Source organism: Choristoneura fumiferana, chromosome Z, assembly GCF_025370935.1.
Source record: "Choristoneura fumiferana chromosome Z, NRCan_CFum_1, whole genome shotgun sequence".
NCBI lineage: Eukaryota > Metazoa > Arthropoda > Insecta > Lepidoptera > Tortricidae > Choristoneura > Choristoneura fumiferana.
The window spans coordinates 29,148,257-29,161,547 of record NC_133472.1 but is presented as its reverse complement, the minus strand read 5'-3'; the positions used below and the strand labels follow the sequence as shown (position 1 = coordinate 29,161,547).

At 36.8% G+C, this 13,291-nt stretch overlaps 1 protein-coding gene across 1 annotated transcript; it reads right to left on the bottom strand.

Moving 5' to 3' along the window:
- Nucleotides 1-228: 228 nt before the first annotated feature.
- On the bottom strand, nucleotides 229-7,953 carry LOC141433686 (D-3-phosphoglycerate dehydrogenase). Its single transcript, XM_074095787.1, has 8 exons — nucleotides 7,846-7,953; nucleotides 7,175-7,315; nucleotides 5,458-5,609; nucleotides 4,652-4,871; nucleotides 3,799-3,931; nucleotides 2,490-2,605; nucleotides 1,932-2,034; nucleotides 229-1,237 (listed from the first exon to the last, which is right to left on the bottom strand). The coding sequence occupies exons 1-8, from the start codon at nucleotides 7,945-7,947 to the stop codon at nucleotides 1,113-1,115; spliced, it is 1,092 nt and encodes a 363-aa protein (XP_073951888.1). The 5' UTR covers nucleotides 7,948-7,953; the 3' UTR covers nucleotides 229-1,112.
- Nucleotides 7,954-13,291: the final 5,338 nt, after the last annotated feature.

Here is a 13,291-nt window from a genome sequence, read left to right as displayed (position 1 = left end):
CAAACGCATTCATTTGCGTCATGTTTTCGATTATAAAAAATACAATTACGTAGATAGAACTTGAACGTGTATTTTGTTTTGGATTCATATGTGCTTTGAGTTCGACAATCGGACATTAACATGTCAGTTAGTTAAAGTTGACCAAAAATACCCTGTAACGGCTTATCATTAGGTACATTTAAGCTCAATCAGCTGTCTTTTATAATTTTAGAACAAAAACTGAGCAAATATGAGGCACACGTTTTTATTGAATGTTTGATTGAGTAATACATACTAGGGATATAATAATATTTAATAGTAGAATGAACTATTCAGTACGACTGTACACGATAAAATCTGGTCATGAACGATCTGATGTTACTTTGCTATGAATTGTATGCAAGCAGCACTTTTTAAAAGTAATTAGTGGCTATGAAACTACATAATAAAAACATAATCATAATAAAAAGTTAGGGCGTTTGTGGGTTTCAGCTTTTTATATTTCACTGTGCCTAAATTATTTTGTACAACATCTTCTGAAGGTCTTTACTAGGTTTTATGTAATATATATACACACACAAATACACACACACACACACACACACACACACAATCCAATCCACTTTAGAGCTTATTTTATTATTACATTGTCTTTTGACAATAGCTAACATTTTTCAAATTTAGTTCAGATTAAGGTAGCTTGGAAGTGTTTTTGCCTTTTTGACAGAATAATGCCTCTCATATAGAAACTACTTTTGGTGCTTGGATTAGAGTTTTCCCGACTCCCCCAAGTAGAAAACAGTTAAATCATGTTATTTTTTGGAAAGATGATAATCATAATGAGCGTAAAAGAGCTTGTGAAAATATAAATACAATTGTGGCATTGAGGTTGGAAACGAATAAAAAACGCTGTAGGTACCAAGCAATTTAGCCACAGTGGAATACATGAAGCTAAAACTCACAGACGCCCTAACATATTATTATAAATTATAATTGTGTTTTTATTATGTAGTTTCATAACCACAGACTGTTACAAAAAAAATGCAGCTTGAAAATTTGCATACATTACAAAGATGTACACCAGATCATGCAAGCCCCGATGTTATCGTGTACCTATACAGTCTTTATACGATTCACTTGTTGAGAACACGAGTGACCTCGGCAAGGGGAGTGGGGTAGGTGCCGGGTTTGACCAGGTTCACAAACTGCTCTGCTATCTCCTGGCCTACGCGAACCTGGGCCTCCTTGGTCGACGCGCCTGCGCAAAACAAATAAATTCGGTGAATAACGTAACGTATATCTATAATTTTTCGCCATCAATGAATTATGAAGCCTTTTTCCAAATTATTCATTTAGGTACACAACTGTTTCATATGGACGAAACTTTTTTTTAAATATAAAGAAATCAGGATTAATATAAAAGTATGGGATAGTCCTGAAATATTTCCAAACCTAAATAGTTAAATATCAGAATAAATTAGTCGTCCTTATGAAACAGTTCAGAAATTAATCATTTGCGAAACATATTTCCGGCGAAGAGCCAGCATCCCAATATATCCCAGAAACAAGGCATTTTTTCTTCTAAATAAAGTCACAGTTCTGCCGTTAAGGTATTCACGCTACCTGAAAAAAAAAATTACAACTGGACACGTCAAACTAACTTGTGCGCCGCCAGATTAACTGTCTCAATCCCATAGTACCTACTCGTATCTAGGAGAGGTAAGTAGACGACTATTGTTCCACTCGTGCTGAGTCAACTAGGTACCTACTTAGAAAAATATTTTCAAGGCTTTTGTAGTCGGTTCCGTTATTTGTTCTTTTGTTATTATTTTGGAGTCGGTTTTACTTTTTTGTTAACAATATTATGTTTCCGTATGGTTATACTCGTATGTATAAAGTGTAGGTTTACTTATTATGGAAGCAATTAAAAGTCTAAGTTTTAGTTTACTAACCTAAATGCGGAGTAGCAATTACTGCTGGGTGCTGAATAATTTCAAGAGTCAGAGGATCCGTGGGAGGCTCCTGTTCAAACACATCTAACGCTGCTGCGCCCACCTGCAAGTGTTATTTTATGATGAGGTAATTACTTATAGAAGAAGTAGTTTGATAAATTAACATGCTCTACTTGGCAAGGGCAATCGAATAAATGTCGCGACAAATTGAAATTCATCTGCAATAGGGAATATGCGTGGAAGACAATTTTTATCTGAAAAAACTTTACGGAATATTAGGAAAAGGAATGACGTAAAAAACATCAATAGCTACATATCGGTTGGACTGGTGGCCGATGAGGTCAGAAGGTTTTCGAACGGCGTCCGCGGACCGGGAGACGAGCTGGCGGTAGGCCTCCAACAAGATGGAGTGACGAACTGGTCAAGATCGCGGGATCGCGGTGGATGCGGAAAGCACAAGACCAGTCTGAGTGGAGAACCTTGGGGGAGGCCTATGTCCAGCAGTGGACGTCTTTCGGCTGATATGATGATGATGATAAATATTAAGTAGGCGCTTACCTGTCCAGCATTTAGAGCGTCGAGCAAATCTTGCTCGTTTATGAGACCGCCGCGACCGACGTTTACTATTTTAATGCCTTTTTTGCATTTCTTCAACACGTCCGCGTTGATAAAGTCTGAAAAAAAAAAAGAGTCACTGAAAGTTTGTTCTCCGGGTTATCAAAAATAGACAACATCGCTGTCCTGCCGCCAAACCTCTTAGGTACGTGGACAGTAAAATACCATTTACAAAAAAAAAACGAAACAAGAGCTATTCTATTTTAGCCCTCTAGGAAGGAAAGTGCAAGTCACTTGTGTTGCGGGTGTCCATAGGAGGTTGAACTCACTTACAATCAAAGACTATTTTTTTTCGTTTGCCAGCCCATTTTATAACAAGTGTAAAGTGAAAGAAAAAAAATTAATACTCAGGGGAATTTAAATGTAACCATATTATACTAGCCTTTACCTGCTGTTTCGCACACTTAATTCAATAAAACTTAGTACCTAGTGAAATTGAAATTCTAGGATTTCCCAATAATTTTCTTCCGGTTCAAATTTGTAATTTTATCCCTTTCCTGTGGGAATATGGAGTTAAAAGGTAATGTATGTATTATTTTAGATACCTATCCGTTAACTATAAAAAAACAAATTTCATACAAAATAGTCCAGCCGCTTTAGCGTATAAATTTTCGCATTTAAAGTATAGGTGGACACCGAACTGGCACTAACATCATAGTTAGTACAAAGCTATCAATATGGATTCATAATATCGTTGTTATGCTTATTTGGTAAAATGGAAAATTTCACATGATTATCTATAACAATAAGTAAATAAGTAATTAACTAATCATTATCAACGAGCTCTACTCATGCCTAGACATGTTTTTGATATCGGTTCATTTAACACAGACAGTAACACAACAGATAAAAGACCCTTAGTAACTTTGATGATAAGATAACCTTTGAAACTGGGCAAATGCGCTCAGGCAATGGCAAAATAGACAGATACTATGTCGGCCGACATAGTATCTGTCTATTTCGTAAAGGTACAAAAATATTGGTGGAGTAGGTGCAGTGACTGCATGTATACCTACATAGAGACAACATGACATTCCTACATCTACTTGCAGTCATTGCACGCCAATTTATACATGTTATACCTACAAATGGTCCCTTAACTATAATAGTCCATTAAACAAACCCTCATGAAAATCATATTTTGTTAAAATCCTGCATTACAGTGATTAATAAAAAGCAAAATAGGAAACTGAAATCAGACTAAATAATATTAACGCACCGTTAGTTACTCAAATAAAAACAAAATGATTACTTCTCGTAGATTCGATGAGGGGTGTGTGGAGTGTGATGTAGTCTGCCACGGGCCAGATTTGCTCAAGCTCCATTTTAGTGGCATGGAACTGATGACATTGCTCCGCTGACACGAATGGGTCGAATCCCACGATCTGTTTGGACAAAGTTTTTATGATATTAAGTAATATCCTTTATCAAATAGCCACCGAGCCATAACATAGGTAGATAATTTCAGAAACCACAGCCAACACTATAAGTTTTCAAATCTTCCGGCACAAATGCTGGGAGAATATCAAATCATTGGCCAAAGCGTTTTATTTTATTTCAGGTGCACCTACTTCAGCACGGGACCTCTTCTTTTGCCTTATGGTGGCCTTCACCCCCATGACTATCAGAAACGACTTAGCTTAGTATTGGTATTTTATTCAACATAGACGTGCAAAAATTAAGATGCTGCCAAGTATACGAGTATCTATCCTGAGTGGCAATGAAAACATGGCAAAGATGGTTTGTATTCAGGATCAAAATAACATCATCACCTAGACCTACATATAAAGCTACGTCCTGCAGCTGCACGATGTTTTCCTTCACTTTTATAGCTCGTGATAAATTTAAAATGTAATGGTAATGACACACACGAATTATCCAAAACTCAGAGCGCGAACTCGGGCTTGACTTGAACCCGTACGAACGATCCTCTCCACTACATCGTTGACTTTTTGCCGAATTCTTCTCAACAGAGTTTTTTCCAAACCTGTGGTCGATTTTTTTGACATTCATAAGTGCTTACCTAAATTGAATAAATATATTTTTACTTTGACTTTGAGCGCTTTATACTACTTCGGACTAAGTACTAGGACATAATTACTCACGGTCATTCCGAACGCATGCATTCGGATGGCAACCTCCCTGCCGACTCTGCCGAGGCCGAGTATAGCGAGGGTTCTGCCGGCGAGCTCGGTGCCGGTGTGCTGTGTGCGCTCCCAGCGACCTGCGCGCAGCGCCGCCGCCGCTGGTACCACGTGCCTTGCCAGTGCCAACATCAGTCCGCAGGTCAGTTCGCACGCGCTCATCGCATTGGCTCCTGGCGCGCTGGAAACACCTCAATGTCAATGTATAGTACTTATAAAAGAGTAGCCCAAGTCCCTGGATTGGTCAATTCTTTTAAAAGAAGAATTGAATTTTAAAGACCTGGCCAAAGGGGGATTTGGGGTTTGCACTACGAAAGGTTCCGCATATTTTCTCGCGTTAGGAGCTTCCCTCTTATGCAAAATGTTACAGTGTGGAGTCATTAGTTAAATTACTTGTTCTGCCAAATGACGAAAAAAAAAACCGGCTAAGAGCATGTCGGACACGCCCAAGATAGGGTTCCGTAGCCATTACGAAAAAAATCAAGTAATATTTTTCTAAGGATTTCGTATTGTGTACGGAATCTTCCAAGTTAAGGTGTATAGGTGTAGGTATAGCTTGATCTAGATATCAAAGTTTTAACATTTTCTTTAATGTTGGTATGAGACAACAACAAAAAGAACAAACATCACGCCTGTATGTATTCCCAAATGGGGTAGGCAGAGCACACGAAACGTTACGGCTTCGGAGCCACTTTTAAGAATTATCGGTTTTGGTTTAGTTGGTTGGTGGTTGGGTATGAGAAGACAAGGTTAATGATTACTCTTACTTGATGACGCCGATGCCCTTGCTGCCAGCAGCGGCGACGTCGATGTTGTCGACGCCGGCGCCGGCGCGGCCCACTACCTTCAACCTTTTCCCCGCATGTAGAACTTCTTTTGTGACCTGTGACGCTGACCGAACCACCAATCCTTCATATTTCTATAATAAGTCAAAAGAAAAGAGGTCAAGTAAGTTAAAACTCAGTTTCACAATAAACATTAATTAAAGTAAGTATCATCATCAGCTCCACCTAATTTTATAACCTAGCCTTACCTAGCCTGTTGCTCGCGACTCCGTCCGCGGAGAATTCGTTTATCCTCCCCTCCTACCGCCCATAGTCCTTTTTAGGACTTAGCGGTAATTTAATTCGACATTGAACTCTCTCACAAGTGACAGAAAGTTACATGTTCATAAAACAAAAAATTAACTTGGGCCCCAGGAGGTTATCGCTATCCCGCGGGAAGTGTGCTATTTTCCGGAATTCAAACTATCTGTACACCGAATTTTATCTAAATCAGTTCAGCGGTATTTAGACGTTGGTAATGAAATGAGGTAACAAACAAACAAACAGACTTATAAACTTTCGAATTTGTATAATTAGTGGTATTTAATTTAGGATTACATTTTCAGACCTTTTCAAGTCGGTAAGAAAGTTTTTAGGCACTCGCATCTTTTTCTCTGACGTCACACTCGTAGGTACCACACACCAGCAGGGCTACTACGAAACTCGAAGTTCGTATCGTACCGTCTGTCTCACTCTCGTATTGAATAGCATAAGTGTCAGAGAAACCGCACGACACGAACTTCGAGTTTCGAGTTTTATAGTAGCCCTGCTGAGGCCGTATTGCCTAACGTTTCTGGCGCTCGTGATCACAATCAAATGACAGTCGATCGCGAGCATCAGAAACGTTAGTAGAGCTACTACGAAATTCGAAAATCGAAGTTCGTATCGTACCGTCCTTCTCACTCTCGTGTGAAATAATATTAGCATCAGCGGGACGGTACGATGTGAACTTCGATTTTCGAATTTCGTAGTAGCCCTACAGACCACGAAGGAGCCAAGTGTTAATGACCGTTTTGTACCTCCCATAACCGGTTTCTTTTTGGGATATCTTATGCATCGTGGAGATAAGATTAGTCTTCCTAGGTTCGTTCTGAAGCGATAAGGCCGCCTATTGCTTACCTTAGAAAATCTCTATGTAGTTATATACTTGTGTTTTCTATACTGTTTACTGTATTGGTGTGCAATAAAGAGTTATTATTGTATTGTGATTTATAAATATGTAGGTATACAAATAAATTTGCGACACAATGAAAAAATATCAAATTATTCATTAATCATGAAATAACTGTGCATTAAAAAATCCTTACTCTTCAATCCGCAATAACTCCTGGAGATTATTTTTTGAAATCAGTGAAAATAACATAGAAAATAAATGACATTAAAAATTTTGACTAGTCACTAAATTTGGGATATAGAGCTGTAATTTTCTATTACTTACAGTAGCACAATTTTTTACCATTTTCGAATGGATTTTTTATAGACGTTATTTCAAATTTGGTCCCCTGCATGGTCAGCAAAGTACGATACATCTTTTTACTTCCATTTATTAAATTAAGCTGATGCCTACTAGAAATAATGTTCATGCAGGTACCAGACTAAACTAAAGTTGCTCCATATTTAGCCATCCTTATACTAAGTATTTGTTTTATCGAATACTTACAGGGATTTCTTCAAGGAGTTCCTGTTTGGTTATTTTTGCTTTTGTGACCACTTTGATGCCGTGGGAGTTCAGGATTTCCTGACAGTTGGCTCCGACTCCGTCGACAACCAGGACCGATTTGATTTCTAAGCCCATTCTTACCTAGGATCAATGTCATTTGGTTAGATTTGTATCTATCTAGATATGTAATTACTGACGACACCTACTAATGTACTATTATTTGTTACCCACAAATAAAGTGCAACAGCATTTACTTACATAATTCTCTATCGATAATGTAGACTTAGACAATATCTGACGGTCTTTTGCAGCCACTGATTCATTAAAAAACAGGGTCAAGTTTGTCTCGTAGAAAGGTTAAACGTCCAATGAGTACCTACCTACTCGTTAATCTTGACTCACTATGAATTAATAGGTACATAACTCACAAATGGTAAGTAACTAAACCCTTTATTAAACAGTGTAATACTATTACGCACTACAATAAGTAGTATTTAACTTACATGCACAATTAAATTCGCAAACTGCAATGTAAATTCACAATGTTATTCTGATAACATTATAAGTAGGTACGTAACTTAAAAGCCGTATGGCAGAACAAAGAGGCTTACAAAATACTTTGACGAAGGACTTTGATTTAGAATCGCGAAATTATTCATACAAGTACATACCAGTGTTATGGAGTTGAATAATTTGATGATCGTGATGGAACCCGGCGGGCGGCTCGGCAGTGACTGACGCCATCGTCGCCGGCGCAGGATACTACAATCCATAACTCTTTGCCGACGGCTCTCTCGTTAACTACATTAAACGCTTCCAAAGCCAACCGAATTACACTCTTACACTCATGGAAATTCGGCAAGTACACGGCTGAAGCAACCGTATTATTAAGTTGGTGGTTTAGTTTTTATCATCAGACTTATTATTGTGTTGTTGTCAGACCACTTTTATAACGATCGTGTGCAATTGAATTACGCTATGTCAGTGATTGTTGCTATCAATGTTTATCATTCAAAAGTCAAAGATATTAACTGCCAAAAACAGCATATATCCAGAAATATCCAGATTTTAATTTTATCTAGAATAGTTCAAGGATAGGGTAAACCCTCCAGTGAATGAACACTTAAGAAACTTTTCTACTTTGAAAAATCACTACTCTGTACTTATTAATAATTGTAATGGCTTTATGTAATTTAATCAATCGTTATTTAATAAACAAGAATTTAATTTCTGCGATTTTTTGTTACGTGTATAGTTTTTGAGTTATGGAAGAATTTTTAAAAAAGTACCCAAAAACCTAGTAAATGAACGAAAAAGTTAATGAATGAACACAGTAAAACCCAGTGAATGAACATTATTTAGATAGTTTTAATCAACATTTAAAAAAGCATTTTTAACATAAAACGAAGTCTTCTTCTTTAGTTATTATTATATAAAAACTTGAGGTAGGTACAGCACCTTATGTATTCCAATTATGTTTCTGTATTACAAAAATACATAATATATATTTCTATTAAAGTAGGTACAAATTAAGCACCTTAATGTCTTAATTAATTAATGTATAACCTTTTTGTGGTCCAATGTGGTCCAATCACAGCCATATAATCCGAGCTTTATAATAAAACTTAATAAATAACTTTACGTTATTTACTATACTTTTAAACATATTTGGAACCTAAAATTTGAAACACCCATGTGTGCTATATAACTATGCAAGATTATGGAATTCTCGGCCTGATGCTGCAACCAGGATGTCCAGAACACTAGAGGTACACTCTTGATAAAACCATAGCAGATATATCGTGTTTGGATTCGTTTCGATCAATATTTGATTCTACATACAATGCAATGGTGATAACAGGATGAGCTGATGCTGCAGCCAGGATATCCAGCACACTAGTACGCTCTATAAAAAATAATAGCACATATGTCGTGTTTGGATTCGTTTTGATCACTACTTGATTCTACATACAATGCAATGGTGGCAACACGATGAGCTGATGCTGCAGCCAGGATATTCAATACACTAGCACATCGAAACGAAAATACAAAACAGAAAAAAAAAGAAAATACAAGACATGGATGCACAGAAAAACCAGAAAAAGAGACCAGTGCTGGGAATCTAACCCAGGTCCTCAGCAATCCGTGCTGCGTGCTATAACCCCATACACCACACCTACACACACCTACTAGTACACTTTAAAAAAAGTAATATACCAGTTTACAAAACATGAGATAAAAAAAACTTGAATTAAAAATAAAAAAAACCCCCGACACACAAAAAAACGCCTGAAATAAAAGCCGACAAAAAACGCCGCAAAAAAAGACACCTAAAAAGTAAAAAATAATTATGCACTATCTAGCTGTTGCCCGCGACTTCATCTGCGAAGAACTCGTTTATCTCTATCCCGCGGGGACTATGCTGATTTCCCGCAAAATTAGCCTAAGTTAATTTCGTATAGGTAAGTTCCTAGTAATCTTTTTTTATCTAAGCGTCGTAGGTGTCGGGGGACCGCTATGGTTAATTCTTTAAAATCCTAGAATCCTTCTCTTGCTCGGCTTTCAATATACCTAGGTACTTAAGCACTCATGCCAAACAGTTACTTTCCAGCCTTGCATAACAAATAACTATTACAGTTGCTATCAATCAACTTGATATCAATCAATTTGCACACGAAGCTTTGGAAGCAAATTTTGTAGTTGAATTCAAAGCTAACACACATCGCATAAGGTTATTCGCGGAGATGCGATGTCCGTAACTTGAAGACCAAATACGGGGTGACATCTATTTGGCATACTTTTTAATGTCCGAATCTGATTACGCATAACAGGTTTCGCATGATTTCTTTACGCCGAATCTTAGACTTGCCGAGATTTAGTTCGGCATAATTCAGTATAAGCCGAATAAAAGTTTACCCGAATTTATTATAGCATAATATTAACATGGCCGAATTTTACTATGCAAAATTTTGTTTAGCTTAAATGTAATTTAGCCGAATTTTGATAGGCAGAAATCCTGTCCAAATCTATGTCCGAAAATAAATTACCTAATTACTATTGATGACTAGAAAAATAGGTTATTAAGGTAGAATTGTATTTGTAATGGAACGAACAGACACCAGAAAACGAGGCACGGGCATAGAGAAAGAGGACGGGCGGGCGAGGCCCCCCGCATGTAAAAAACAAACAATCCTACGAAAGTTTTTGAAAAAAAAATGAATCTTGGATAGGCGAAACAGTTAAGGGGGGACGGGGGGTTAGTATTTTGTCAAGGCGCGAAGCGTCTTAATCAGGCGGAATAGGAGCTCCGCGCGGAGCCCCGTCGACTTCGCCTCAGAGTCGTTAAATTCATATGAATATTTGCTTTCCAGACATAAAATGGTAACAATATTCAAAGTTACATTAAGTATGCGTAAGTAATTTTCTGCCTAAACAATATTCGGAATTCACAAATTATGCGTAAACTGTTATGCGAAAACAGATTTAGCATAAATACTATTATGCGTAACCAGATTATGCAAAATAGAATTATGACAAAAAATATGCGTAAACAAGGGGAACCCCAAATACGCAGTGTATTGCCGATGTTAGGTACTTCTATGTATGATGTGATGCAATTCATCGTAGAGCAACAAACATCTTGTCGACCCGGGGACGCCTTCTTATCGTCGGTGTTATGACCTTATTTTACGCTTTCCATTGTAATATTTCTTCGGCATTCAATCATTAAACATATGACATAAACGTAATTGAAATTAAATAATTGTGTATATAGTTTTTTTGTGTGTGCCTTTAACTTTTCAGGAGTTCCCTTCTACGGAGGCGATATTCTGGCCAGGATGAGCAGGATGTCACTGCCAAATGATTGGCTTATTATCAGATTTATGTCAGTTTGCTAAATCTCCGGTCCCTAAGTAGTTTTATTAGTTTAGATTTCCAACTCTACGTCGCTATGAGGCCGTATTCTAAAAGTGTATTTAATGAACTCTCTAAAGCTTAGAAACCTTCAAAGAGCGTAGCCGTGTTTGTATGGAAAAGCGGCCCTTTCACCAAACGTTCACTGTATTTTTTTTAATAAGAGCCCTCATTACAAGTATTATTTCCTGTAAGTTTCAGCTTCCTATCTTTGTTATTTTCTGCGATATGATTTTTTTTAAATTTTCTCAAAACTGTTGGTGTCGCTCTTCTAGAAAGAAAGAAAAAAAACTGAAGTTTTATTTACTACATTTATCCAGGTTATTTTTTGGAATACATAAATTACTGTACTAAAAGATTACGTAGCTCGCATTAGCTAATAAGGAAAAAAAACTTTTTTTTGAAAAGTAAAAAAAAAACATATCTCAGAAAATAACAAAGATAGGAAGCTGAAACTTACAGGAAATAATACTTCTCATGAGGGCTCTTATTAAAAAATTTACAGTGAACGTTTGGTGAAAGGGCCGCTTTTCCATGCAAACACGGCTACGCTCTGGTACTAATATAGTACGGTGACTTTCAAGACTTTTATTTGCATTGCACTAAGCTTTTATGTGCGAGTTTAACCTTTTTTGAACAAAATCGGATTGAGTTTTCAAACATATTAGATATGGTAAAATAAAATGTAATTTAAATCAAAATCACTAAGGAGTATTGATATCAAATTCGAAGCAAATCAACCCCAAAATAATTTTCTGCCCCTTTTTAACTCCTTTAGGGGCTGAATTTCAATAAAATACGAAACACGTCTTCCATCAATTCCGTTGAAGAATGTTTATTGAAGTAGATTGGACCAAGAAATCACGCTGTCCCATACAAACTTTGTCCCCCTTTTTCACCCCCTTAGGAGTAGAATTTCGGAAAATCCTTTTTTATTGGATGTCTACGTCATACAAAGAACACACCCTCCAAGTTTCAGGTCTCAACGATAAGCGGCTTAGGCTGTGCGTTGATCCGTCAGTCAGTCATTCAGGACAAAGCATTTTATATGTATACATTACTGCAACCCAAGTTGAGGAGCTTAAATACCTATTTTGGAACTTTTATTTAATTATTTATTAATTAATATAAGAAAAAATACAATTAATCATTTATCTCTTCGTTAAACCGCATCACGGTTTGTATCGATGCTGCATTCCGCAATAGTTATAAATAACAATATTGATGCTTACTCTAATTTACATATTGTACTAACACAATTTCGCAACAACCCACAATTCAGACACAAAAACTCCGTACCTACATCGCACACCGTCGGATGGGCCGGCTGGCCGCGCCGCCCAGAAACCGGTTCACACGCTCTCAATACAGATGCTTCAGATATGCCATTTTTACAATTTAGCATAATTTATCTGTCAGAAATGGAATGTAAATTTGATACACTACATCCATACCATTTACATATACCATGTCTCTCCTTGGTAACACAACCACACTATGATAATAATTTAGCTTATCCGTTATCAGTAAGTAAGTAGATACAAGAAAAAGAAAGGATTGTGTTTAACTGACCCTACCAATGAATTATGTGCATAATAATTAATGGTCCACGCCCTGATGTTGTAACTATTGCGCATACATTCCTACCAAGTTGATCTGGGTTACGATTGATTTTAATTTTAAGTATAGTTTACATATTGATTTCATCCGAGATACCTATTCTATATGGTATAAAACCTGCCTGTGAACTTGATAAATAAGTGACTTTAATAAAATAAGGTAATTGGAAAAAGCCAGTAAGCCGATAACTGATGAAATGTTTTAGAAGTTAATTTAATTGGTAAATGCAATGACATCGACGCCGACGGCGGAATGTAATAGAAAAAAAGCCGCATACGTACTGATAACATCGTTACTTTAGTTAATTATGGCATTTTTTTTGTCAAATTATTATTATTATTTATGGTTGTCCAAGATCTGGGACCCTTAAAGCAGCGAATATTTGTATCAGTACCATATTGTTGCTAATGTCTCGTTAAATTCGAAAATAATTGTATTCATGCATTAACTGGTGAATATTAGTATATAGGTACTGTAGTTATGCGATGAATGATGCAATAATTTCATGTAGAAGCAAGAGGAATAATTTTTCATCAGTACAACACCCATTTACTTACATGTATTTTTCGTAGAACCATAGTA